We start from the raw sequence: 13,047 nt of genomic DNA, 5'->3' as shown, positions 1-13,047 counted from the left end.
CAGGAGAGCCAGCTGGCATGTTGATCATCATCATCTGTCTCTGAGTTCAGTCCTCACTCCACAAACCACACTGCCTCAACCACAAGTGAGGCTCTCCTAATAACAGCTCTACACCAAGCTTTGCAAATTATGTGTATGTCTGTTGAGTGAAGCAACATAATACCTACTTTTATTAGAGTAGAATACCTTCAGATGTACAGTTGAGTCTAAAAAAACAAGTATGGAACAAGATACATAGTATAATCTCATTTCTGCTCCTCCCTCCCCGACAAAAATAGCTGCCAGTATGTGATTGTGTTTTCGAGTATCTGTGTGCATGTTCTCACACACGCAGACAAGGTCCAGGGTATTCCCACCAAACTGCTAACAATGGATTCTTCTTGAGGGTGGGAGACTTTCACTCTTTTACTTACCGTATTTTGGTACTGCTACATGTCTTACGACATGCATGTATTACTTTCACAGTTAAAAAATCCTGAGCTGCCATTCACTGAGTAGGACTGAAGCCAGGCAGCATGCTGGCTTTCCACACACCATCTCATTTCATCCTCCCATGGTTCATGGCATGGACTATCTTTATATCCCAGAGAAGGAAACTGAGACTTAAAGATCACACACAGCTAGTAAGCTGCAGAGCTAGAATCTGAACCTAGGACTGTCAGACATGAAAGCCATATTAAGATTAGCCCTAGAAGGCCACTCCTTTTCGTCCGCACTCAGTAAAGCGTGTGTGTCTCTGATGCGGACGCATCCACTTATCCTGAGTTGCTTCACAGAAGGAAAAGGCTGCCGGTCGTCATGTTATCGAATTAAGACAACGTGGGGTGTCTGCTTCCTGAGCTGAGGACCCGTTTGCTATGTGCCTGCTCTCCTGGCCCACCCCCCTGCTCCTCCATCCTCACCATTCTTGGCAATCTCTTCAAGTGCGAATTCCATTAAAGGTCTGCTCACTGCTATTTTGGGCCACACATTAGCACGCGGGCTCTGACTTGATGGGAGAAGGCCAGACACCTCAGGATGATGAAAAATAAATTAGAAATGTCCTCTCCCTTCCCTCACAAGTTCCAGAAGCCCTTGCCCACAGCCGTTGCCTTGAGAGGCCCGAGAATCCAATATACGGGGAAATGCATGGGGGGGGTGGTGGGGGCTGGTGAGCTGCGGAGAAAGGGAACCTTCATAACCCATCAGGGGCTTTGAACTTGTCTGTTGCCTCTCCTTGGACTTGTCTTCTCTTCGTCTTCCACACACTCACTTCCTCACCTCTTTCAGGTCTTGACTCCAATACTAATTCACCACCAAGGCCTTTCCTGACCACCGTGTTGAAAAGGCCCTCCCTCCTGACCTGTCCCCCCGCCCCCCACTGTGGTCTTGGGGCATACCACAGTTCCCTTTGTTCTTTTGTTTACTGTTCCTGACACTAGAATATAAGCTCCACAAGGGCAGAACTGTTGTGCTTACAGCCAGGTCCCCAGTAGGGACGCTGGGCCAGCAATGCTATAAATGCATAATGCACGAATAACAATGAATGAATCTGTTGAGGAAATTCAGAACCAGAGCTTGAGAAGTCACCTGGCACAGGGCCTAGCTTCCCCTCAAGTATCATGGGATTACAAAAACTTTAACGCAGCGCTTTGGAAAAAATCAGAAAAGCCTCGCTCCCTGACCCCTCCCCACCCCTGAGCTGTTTTGAATCCGGACTCACAAGCACCATGAATGAACAGGCTTGGGGAAATAAACACACTAGGAAGTCGTGTGCAGTTAGAGTTCCGCTTGCTAACACATGTTCAAAAACAAAAAGCCCAATTTAGACAAAAATAGCAGGAAGCCGTCCCCCAGGGATACCTGGTGAGGTCATACTGCTTGGCTCGGCTGCTTCCATTTTTGTCAAGTCTCCTGCCTTCTGCCAGCTCAAGGAGGCCAGGAACCGTATCCAGCCCCCCGCTGCTCGCTAGGAAACCAAAAGGCTGCGTGGGGCAGCAGACAGTAGAACTACGGGAGGGCTCTGCTCCGGAAGCTGTCAGTGTGGGACCATAAAACTCAGCACCCTGCTGCTCACTCACCACGCTCTGTCTTGAGCACACTGCCTCATTCACAGCCACCCTATGGCGGTAGCTTACTACCCTCGTTTTATAGATGAGGACACTGAGCTGACATACATCGTAGCAAGCTGACCCAGGTTACACAGTTAGGAACTAAACAGGTGCTTTTTCCAGACCCAAGCCAAGAACACAAATGATCCTAGTCTCACCTCTCTCAATTACTTGCTGTGCAACCTTAGACAAGTTCCTGCCTATCTCTCCCTGATTCAAAGTTCCTACGACTATCACACAAATGGCCAACAGCGTAAGACCGTCGCACCCAGTGTTTTCTAAGACATCTTCCTCCTCGAACTTCCTATGACCTCTTGCGCAGGTTCCAAAACGTGAGGGAAGAATGAGTCCCGGGATCCCGTTTGCCCATGACATCCCCCCATCACTTGGACCGCCCAGAGGAAGCTGAAGGGTCAAGGGGTCCTCTTGAGGCCCAATAGGACAGATTAGCCGCAGGTGGCAAGAGGGACATTCAGCCTGGAGCTAAAGGGCTAAACGAAAGCAGACTCCCGAGAAATCACCAAGAAGAGACCCTCGGAAGGCATTTCCTGCAGGACCAGAGGAAGACAACACAAGGAGAAATCCCAGGCAGGCAGAGGCGACACCTTCTGGGGACAGAGCCCGCCAATTCTGTTCCAGTCAAATGGGACAAAAGGAAGCCATTCTTGCGGTGGTTTCACTGTTAGGAGGAAAGCAGCAAAGATGATCGAGATGCCCAACTTTCCAGCTTCCCGGAGGCCACCATATTCTGGAGGCAGAGGAAAGATGTGGATGAAGCCAATTCCTGTCCATGCTGCTTAAGGCATGCTTTTACCACACTACCAACACGACTCACCCTCCTTTGCAAGTATCCAAAAGCCCAAATTTGGAATAATTTATGTCCTTGCCTCCTATCCAAGCTTAGCAGCCATTCCCATCCTTCTGGACCCGGGAAGGTCCGTATCCATCCCTTTCTTGGCAGTGATGCATCTGATGACTCATCTGCTTCCAGGGGACTCCAGAGGCTGCCAAGAGGAGGCAGGCAGTTCTCTGAGCCATGCAGTCTTATCTGGGAGGTCTGCGGGGCAGAACTAGTTAGTGGGAAAATACCAGAGGCCTCAGCATCCCCCAGCCAAGGAAGGAGAGTGCTCGGGTGGCCAGACAGATTGGGAATGGCCGCCGAGCAGCCATGCTTTATGTCTACTCACCTGCTCAATAACATGAATCAAGACACAACTGCGCTCGATAGCAAATCAATGGGGAAATATTTCTGAGCCAGGCAGCCACCCGAGATGAATGAGGTTAGGAAGATGGCGGGATCAGCCTGATGAAGAGACTGCTGACCATGCGCTTATCGGCAGAAGCTCAGACTTATCTGACCCAAAACACATGGAGCAGCCCGTGTTCCAGGCACGAAATCCCACAACACTCCACCCTGCCTCTCTCTCTGTTTTCCTCTAATCTTCACTTCCTGCCATGCGCTGTGCTGGAGCTAGTAAGTCAGCTGCCAAAGTCCTCCATTCCATCCCTGCCTTCGTCACACACACACACACACACCCTTGTGTGCCTGCAGTGAACTCTAGGAGGCCCCGGAAATACAGTCAGAGGAAATTCAAGGAAGACGTTAAACAGTCCAGTAATTTCACAGCAAGTCAAGAGATTGTGGATATGCTGTCTTTGCAAGATACTCCCCGCAAAGGAACCACAGATTGAGGGCTTGGTGATTTCACAAACTGCTTCCTTCCAAAACAGTGGCACCTGCATCCGGCATTGACATGGAAGTGAATTGTTTCATTATGGATAAATGAGGAGTCCACTTACTCATTCTTCTCGAGGTCCAAGATGAATTCTCGCCCCTCGGCCTTTATCCTGAGCTCAGCTCTGTGTGGATGCTGAAACCAACAACAAAAGAATGTCAGTTCCTAAAAGCTGGGGACAAGGCTCCCTGGAACAGGCACAGGATCCAGCACAGTGCTCTGACATTGATCCACAGGAAGTGAACGAAAAAGGGTCAATTGCATTTCCAGCCCAAACATGAAATGACTTCAACCCCCAAAGGACCGGGTTCCCCTCCCCCATCTGCCTCCTCCTCACACACAAAGGAAAGGAACTCCAGGCTGAACTATGATGTAAGTGCTTCCATGCAGGTCTGATCAAGGCACACACTCGACGATCTTGGACGGTCAATTTTCTGTGCAGTCAGATCTGGATTCCAGGGCTGGCTTTCACACTCCAGGTACGTGAAGCTGGGCATGCTACTGAACCACCCTACCACTCAGCTTCCTTATTTGTAAAACAGATAATAACAGTCAGCCTTTTGGGAATCTTGTACCAACTAAGCAACATAGCAAATGTAAATAATTTGTCACAGAGCTGGCGCAGAGAAAAACCACTGATTCTTGTTGGGTATTATCAAAAATACCAGGAGACCACTCTTCCAAGTGAGTTCGTATTTTATTTCATTTTGGCTCTCAGTTTCATTTCGGGTCTCAGTTTCCCAACCTTTTCAGAGGAGACAGCTGGGAGAAGATACATTTTACACATGAGAAAAACTTATAGATGGCCAAAGAGCAGCACACCCAGAAGAGATCACATAAGATATCATACAGATGGCTCATAAGCACAAAAAACATGTTCAACATCAGTGGTAACTGCTCCCCACCGAAAAGGAAAAATTTTTAAAGATACCTTAAAAAAAAAAAAAAAAAAGTGACAGAGATTTTTAAAAACCCATAAGTCACAATGAGCACACTGAAAAATAGGCACTTTCATACCCTACCAGTAAGAATTTAAATTGATACCAACTCAGTGGAAAATAATTTGACAGATGGACAAGAGTTTTTAAATGTTTAGACAAAACTCTGTCCGAAGAGAACAAACGGAAACAGGCAAAGGTTTATATACAGGGATCCTCATTACTTATAATAATGGCTAATGTAGTATAATTTGAATGTCCAAAAAATAGAAGAATAGTTAAATAAATGATGACCAATCATATGACAAAGTACTCTACAGTCATTAAAAACAATGACTTGAAATAATTTTTAAACTATCAAGAAAGTAGACATGATAATTATTAAGCACACAGAGGCTCAAAACAACACTATATATTTTATTTAAATATACTTTTGTAGAACAAAATAAATCAAAACGTTACCACAGTGACCTCTCAGCAGTAGTACCATGGGTTAATTTTATTTTCTTTGTGGATCTTTCCATGTTTTTAGAATTGCTTTGATATTTTAAGTAAGGGGCTTTTCATCTCTTTTTACCTTACTATTGTGGAAAATTATATAACGAATGAATCATTGAACACTACAACAAAGACTTGATGTACTATATGCTGGCTAACTGAACATTAAAAAATTAAAAATTAAAAAAATGTTTAAAAATTTAAAAAAAGGAAAAAAATTTCAAGTCATAACTAACTTCCATGCTTCAACAGTTCAGCTTGAGGTGGCTGAGCTTATTTCGAAGATAAAGTTATTTATTTAAAATGAGATACTTACATTTTTAAGCATATTAAAAACAGGCTCAGTTCTTTGGTGTGTTTTAAATACATGTTCTCTAACTTGGGACCAAGGAACTAATAAATTCCTGAAGTTGACCCCAAAGCTTAGTTTCAGCATTGGAGAAAGTGGGTCCACTGCTTTGCCACCCCTGGTTGGGGGCCTTCCTCTTCCAAGCACATTCCTCTTTTTATTTGCCCCAAACTGCACTTCCCTTTAGGGTCCTAGGCACTGGGCATCCCTGAAACATTCAGGCCACCAAGGGCTCCAACGAGATCTGAACATTCTGATCCAGGAAGCTTGGGCAACCCTGTCCTTTACTATTTTTGTATGAATTCATCCTACCGACTTCTCTTAAAAAAGGACATTTCAAAACCACGGGGAGAGGAAGTTAGGTGGTTGTTTGCCCAATAACTTTCACTAAGGGATCCACATCCCTGTCTCTAATGCCCTGATTCAGCTCCGATAACTGCTATTCTGGTTGCTGAGGCTTTGCCACTTTATGCCAGATATTCCAGAAGACGGACCCTGTCCAGTCACATTAAGCATCAGGGACACAGTCGCAAGTGGGCATCTGAGGAAGAGTACACAGCAACAGAACTGCAGCAATTCCCTTATGCAAGCGTGACAGTCCACACAGAAAAGGAAAGTTGACATCAAATCAAACACTGTCACCTCTCCTCCAAAGAGACACAAGCTGCAACATGAGTACAAATGCCTACAAGTGAGTAATCCAAAAATATTTCTCTCTGGTGTGGAAGATGCTCAGACAGTGATATTTAAAATATGTTGTCCCTTGTTTGCAAGGGACATTTCAAGCAAAACAATGAAACAGTTCTATCAGGATCTATGGATCTCCCCTGCTGAGCTTTTCCCTTGCAATTCCACGCTGTGCTAGGAAGAGGCAAGCTCACCTCTCCTAGGAGGTGGAGGGAGCCGACCCGCTGGTTATACTTCCCGTGAAAGGTTAGAATCCTTTCTCTTTAGGGGTAGATTAAATAGATCTTCAGCTTCATAGGGTATCAGAAACCTGTCCTGTGTATGTGCACCTGCCACTTAAGATCTAGTACAATACTTACTATACAGTGAGTGTTCAATTAATGCTTGGTGAATGAATTAATTACAGAAATGAGAATAAAAGGCCTGACTGAAGTCTACCTTCTACAGCCTCTCTGACATTCATTCATTTGTTCATTCAACAAGTACTTCTGGCACCAGGCACTGTGCTGACTATTCCTACAAAATACAATGACCCAGATTCTGGGCAGAGAATGGCTAGGAATAAAGACAGGATCTGGAGCTCCACTTCGCTTCTCAGGCCCTTCCTGAGGATGCCAGGCATCCCACATCTGGAAGGAACAAAGAACCTCTACAGAAAGTATTGGATCCATTCCTCAAGCAATAACAGATATGTTGGACTATCCAAGATCCTAATTTTTAAAAATAACCTGCTCTAGGAAGGCCATCCATCAATCTGTCTAGATTCTTCCTGAAGCTATTTTCAGTCTTTCCTACTTTTTGATGAAATAAGGTCCACGCATTTATTGTCTTTAGGATAAAATGTTACTTTCATTTCTCCCAAATTTTTTGCTGGAAATTCCCTTAATAAATTCAAATGGAAGCATTATGGACATGTGTGTATTACCCTAGCCATAACTTCAAGGATTCCAGGCATTTGTCCTCTCCATTTCTGACATTTTCCTGACACAGTTCTCTCTCCATTTTCTTCTACTATAATCTTGCTTTTTTATATGCTGCCCAATAAATCATGGTCCTTTTGAGCCCTAAAGGACCTTATTAACTATCGCTTCTCCCCAGCCCTCTTTGTTGCTATCCCCTAGAATCCCTATTTTATAAATGAGGAATTAGAAGTTCAGAAAGAGGAAGGTCCCATAGCTGGTTTCTGGCACACAGCAATTGTCTTCCTTTCTAGCTCTTTCATGTCTCACTTGAACTGTAAAGACCAGAACCACAAAGAATATCCTGGACGTACAGGTCCTCTTTGCATAATAGGTTAATGTTTTCTGTCTTGTTCCCAATCCCCATGATAAAGCTGGTGCATTTTCTTGGTGTCACGGCCCAAGGACACTATTGCATTTTAAGATATATCCCCCAGTACGAGATGCCTCCCTTGTCTCTTAAAAATAGCTTGAATTATTATTTTTCTCTCCAAGTACATTATCTCATCAATAAAGTAAAGCATGTATTATATAAAGCAAAGATAACAGTGACAATATTTAATCAATTCCATTTGAGACCTGGTGATTTTTGTGACATGTATTTGCACTTAGCTTGTGTCAGCATTAATAATTTTCATTTCCTCAACTAATAGCATTTGGAAGTGTTCTAGAAGTTTGTCACACAATGAAGGAAAGTCCCATCTGGGATTTTCAAAACCAATGCACAGAGAGGACAGAGTAGGCTTGAAACAGAACTAATAGCAATGACTGGTCTTCCAGGAAAGTTGAGAAGGGGGCCCCCCATGTCACAGAATGGACTTGTCAGCTCCTGCCTCTGAAAATGAGATACTTTGTGTCTTACCTTTTCTTTGGTGGGGCTTCCTGCAGTCTTCCACTGAGGTATTATTCGTTCATGCTGTAGCTGGGGGCTGCCTTCCCCACTTCCTCCTGCCAAAACAGGATGCACAACCATTGGCATTTCAGAATTCTGCACCCCAGCTAAGCTAAGCATGCATTGCCAAATGGAACAACCCCCTTCCTGGGTCACTAGACTACCTGCTGGGTGCCAGGCTCTTGGCACTTACTGTGATTCAGGCACTGTTAGCTGTTGGCCATATAGTAGTAAACAAGGAAAACAAGGTCTCTGTAATCCTCACAGTTTACCTTCTAGAGGTGGGAGATGCACAATACACAAATATTCTCAAATGGCCAGTGGGGTCATGGAATAAAGAGACACCGAAGAGGAGGTGCCTATTTTAGACTGGACGGTGAGCAAAGATGGCATTTGAGACCTGAGAGACAGGAAGAAGGCAGCCATGAAAAGACCTGGGGGAAGAGTGCCCCCAGGGAGAACGACCAGCAAGGGCAATGGTCCTGCCTGAGTGGAAGGTGACTTGGCCCGTTTAAGGAACATGCAGAAGGCAGAGCTAGCTAGAATCTAGCAAGTGAACAGGGAAGCTGGTAGGAGACACGGTCAGCAAAACAGCCATGGTTCTGAGATCCCAGAGGCCATGGCAAGTGTCTGGATTTTATTATAAATAGTCTTGGAAGACACTGGAGGGTTTAGACACAGAGCAATATGATCTGTATTCAGGTTTTTAAAAGATCATTCGGCCTGCTGCGTGGAGATGGAGGGTACACTGGGGGAGGGGTGGGCATAAGAATAGAAGCAAGAAGGCAAGTCTGGAGACCTGGTGAGAGATGACGGTGGCTCAGACTAAAATGAGCTCAGTAAAGAGGAATGAAGTGGTCAGATTCTGGGTATGTTCTGGAAATCAGGCCCATGGGTTTTTCCTCCTGAGCTGCAGTTTGCTCATCTGTCATATGAAGACAGTGATACCAGCCTGCTTATTCACAGCAGTACTGGACAGAGTCACCATGAAACTGCTCCCACATCCACAAAGCATCATCACACTACCCTGAGCTTCCTAACGGCAAGTCTGCCTTTGTAGATCACTTCTTACTTTCTTAATCACTATCAATCAACCTTTGTCATCCTCAAGACAAGACAGGTAGCAGGACTTCTATTTTCCAAGAAAGGTGAGCTGAAACTTGTTTGGGGAAAAACTTGTTCTACATACCGCCGACCTCAAATTACTTTTTGCAGATCCCCTTAATAAAGCAGTAATTCCCCAAGACCTAGACAAATTAGCCTTCACAAGAAGGGACCAAATCCATAGGACTCCCAGGGTAGGAGTGAGGATTTCAAAATCTGTTCTTTTCTTTTTTTTTAATTTTTTTAAATTAACATATAATGTATTACTAGCCCCAGGGGTACAGGTCTGTGAATCACCAGGTTTCCACACTTCACAGCACTCACCATAGCACAGACCTTCCCCAATGCAAAATCTATTCTCTCTAAACCAACCACATTGATCACATAGAATACAATAAATGGCATGAAAGCCGGCCACAGTTGTGCTGGTAAAATGGCAGGATTATGAGTGATTAATGTTCCTTGCAGATTACTGATAGGATGTATTCTCAGTCAAAATACATCTGAAAAATAATCCCATTAGACAAGGGTTAGTTCCATCGTACTAGTAAAAATCAGAAGCAATGTACTCATTTATTCATAATGTGTTTTCTGAATGCTTAACTAGCTACCAAGTACTACGCTAGGTGCTTGATATTCATGGGGGAACAGAGAGGCATATTCCTGCTCTGCTGGCTCTGGTAAGTCTAGATTCTTTGCAATAAAAAGGAATTATATGATATTTAATGCAATGTTTAAAGGAATGAAATTATCTTTATGATTGCCAAAAAAGTACGGAGAGCAAGGCCAAGTGATAGAGGCACACAGTACATCTTAAGAAAAATTATTCAAAACTAGCAAATGAGGCAAAAAGCAAGCAGGATTGTCCTTTCAATGTCACATTGGAGCACTGTTTAACAGGCTCCCACTGATCACCACATTTTTCTAGGGGAATACCCCTTGGTTTGACTTTTTAAATTTACAACAAATCAAAAAACCATACTCTGTGAAGTTACATGTTAGCTGTAGATTTTTGTCTAGTAGAGATGCAAATGACTTCCATATTATAGAAAGAGAACTAAGAATTAAGGTCCCTTGACCCTATGGGGGCACTGACCACTTTGTATCTGTCCCAGCACGCGACTTCAACCTTTTCTCAGATGCTTGTACCACCCATTCTTCTCGAGCTTTGCACCAGCTTTACCATTCTACTCACCACCTCATTAATGAATTGAAGGAATGTCTTCCTCCCATTCATCCTATATTTGTATGTTATGTTTTTAACTTTTTGAAAATTACACTTCTGCGACTTCTTGATGTAATCTACAGTCATTAAAATCATGTTTTTGGAGAATGTAACGTTGTGGGCTCATAATGTGAAATGGAGAATGCAAGGCACAAAACTGTACATATGGTATGGTTCCAGTTTTATCGATATATATTTATAGGAACACACACACCAAGACTGGGGAGGAAAAGCAGCAGAAAGAGAAGCCAAAAGCACAAAAACAGTGAAAACAGAGAAAAGCAAGCCAGGGAGGGGACCGGCTGTTTTCTGCTTGCTCTGGGTCTCCAGGACCCCCACCACCTCCAGGGGCGCACAACGTGGGAACAAAGCCCGGACTCCCAGGCTGCGCGACCGCGGGGAAGCAGCCCCGCGGACTTGCAGGGGGCGACTCCCAGCTCCTCGGGCCCCCGAGCCCACCCACCTCCATCCTCCGCCAAACCCCCTCCCCGTACCCCGCCACTTACTTCTGGTCCACCCCGGCAGGGCGAGCGCCAGCAGGCAGAGCCGGACGGCGCCCACGCCCCCGGGCATGGTGGCAGCGGCCCCTCGCGCGCTCCGCGTTCACAAGCACGCGGCCATGCCAGCCCCCCGGCCAGGCGGCGGCGCGTCTGGAGCCCACTGCTCGCCCAGCGCCTCCCAGCCCGGCTCCCAGCCATCAGCAGCGACGCTCCGCCCTCAGCTCCGCAGGGCTCCGCCGCGGGGTGGAGGAGGGGACGCGCCCGCCAGGATGGGGGCGGGAGGGACCGCCGGGAAGGAGCCCGGGGGACCCCTGGGAGCAGGGTCGACTCAGGTGATGGGGAGCAGCGGAGGGAGGGTGCGAGCCCGCGGAGGGGCAGGCTTCACGGTGGGCGCGGCCTGGGGAGGGTCGGAGGCTCGGGCTTCTAGGAGTTAAACTGGACCCCTCTCTGCCCTGGGGGCCGTTTCCTCTGTCCCGCACTGTGCTAGACGTCTTGGGTGACACCCAGAGGCTGCTCACCCAGCACCGTGCCTCAGAGGCCGCTACTCTTGGAGGCAGGCTCTGAAAGAGTTAACAGAACCACCAGGCACAAAGAGCTAAGTGCTATATGGAGTTGTTTTCTTAGCAAGACACAAATCAAGGAGCCAGTCCTCTGCCTGGGAGGAGGAGGGTAGTGGAGAGAGGATTCCCAGTGGAGAAGACAGCTGCGCTCTGGAGGAAAAGAAATGGAGCATCAGGCAGAGAAAACGGAGTAGACAAATACACTAGGGCAGCAAAGCCTAGGGGCTGTATTGGGGGGGAAAACAAAATTAGGTAAAGTTAGGATTTAGGGCTTTGGAGGGAAATGAAAGGAGATGAAGCCCGAAAATAATAATAAGGATCTTACTTACTGAGGACTTAACTATCTACTAGAATAAGGGGGGGGTGGGGGGAGGCAACTAAGATGGATACAGCCTTTTCTAAGTGCCAGAAACTGTCCTTGGCACTTTGCATACATTAACTTAATTAATTAATGAATCTAGGAAAAGAACTACCTTTATTGTCCTTTAAAATGTGCTGGGGACTCCGGATACATCATCTCTTAATTAACCCAGTAATCCCTGGGGTAGGTACTATTATTCTGTTTTAGAGATGAGAAAACCAAACTTGTGCGAGGTCACACAACTAATGTCAGAGTCTAGATTTGAGGCCACATCTGTATAACTTCAGAGCCTGATGCAGCACACTTTAGTTTACAGATGGATAATGATAATCAGAGAGAAGTGGCTTGCCTAAGATCCCTTAGCAAGTTTTGGCCAAGCCTGGTTCTAGAAACCAAGCTTCAGACCTCTTGTCGTCTGTTTCTTTCACTGAGCCTCTTTCTTCAAACCCAGGTTAGCACAAGTCAACAAAATACTGTGTATTGGGATGGACAAGACACTCCTGAAGATGATGACTAGGTAGGTGGGTCTGTCAAAACCACTGGGCACCCAGGGGATAAATAAAAGATATGGTCTTGCCATTGATGTATTTAGACGCTGGATTAGTCTGCTTGAGCTGCCATAACAAAATACCACAGACTGGGGGGCTAAAACAGCAGAACTTATTTTTTCACAGTTCCAGGAGGCTAGAAGTGCAAGACCAAGGTGCTAGCTCTTCGCTCTGCCTCTTCTTAGAAGGGCACTAATTCCGTCAGGTCAGAGCCCCACCCTTATAACCTCATTTAATCTTTATTACCTCAGTATAGGCCCATTGCCAAAAACAGTCACCGCAGGGGGTAGGGCTCCAACATGTGAATTGGAGGGAGACCCAGTCCATAACATTTTCCTTTGACCCCACCCCCTAAAATTCATATGCTCATTGTATAGAAAATACATTTATGCTATCCCAACAGCCCCCGAAGTCTTAACCCATTCTAGCATCAATTCCAAGTCCAAAATCTCATCTAAATATCACCTAAATCAGATACGGATGCAGTTTCAAGCATGATTTATCCTGAGGCAAAATGCCTCTCTACCTGGACACCAGATGACTTATGTGTTTCCAAAATATAGGTATAAGATAGACATTCCCATTCCAAGAAGGAGAAAT

The 13,047-nt window shown here is 45.7% G+C and overlaps 1 protein-coding gene across 2 annotated transcripts in view; it reads right to left on the bottom strand.

The window, feature by feature from the left end:
* The window catches only part of ADAM19 (ADAM metallopeptidase domain 19), an 80,487-nt gene extending 68,982 nt beyond the window's left edge, over positions 1–11,505 (bottom strand). The window contains exons 1-3 of one of the 2 annotated variants that reach the window (XM_032337172.1): positions 10,985–11,505; positions 8,120–8,205; positions 3,891–3,961 (exon numbers count right to left, since the gene is read on the bottom strand). In XM_032337172.1, coding sequence (XP_032193063.1) covers positions 3,891–3,961; positions 8,120–8,205; positions 10,985–11,051 — 224 coding nt within the window. In that variant the 5' untranslated portion in view covers positions 11,052–11,505. The remainder of the gene's footprint in view (positions 1–3,890; positions 3,962–8,119; positions 8,206–10,984) is intronic. The other variant, XM_032337171.1, reaches the window with a different exon arrangement.
* Positions 11,506–13,047: the final 1,542 nt, after the last annotated feature.

This window comes from Mustela erminea, chromosome 3 (genome assembly GCF_009829155.1).
Source record: "Mustela erminea isolate mMusErm1 chromosome 3, mMusErm1.Pri, whole genome shotgun sequence".
NCBI classification, from domain to species: Eukaryota; Metazoa; Chordata; class Mammalia; order Carnivora; family Mustelidae; genus Mustela; species Mustela erminea.
This window is presented reverse-complemented; position numbering and strand designations above follow the sequence as displayed.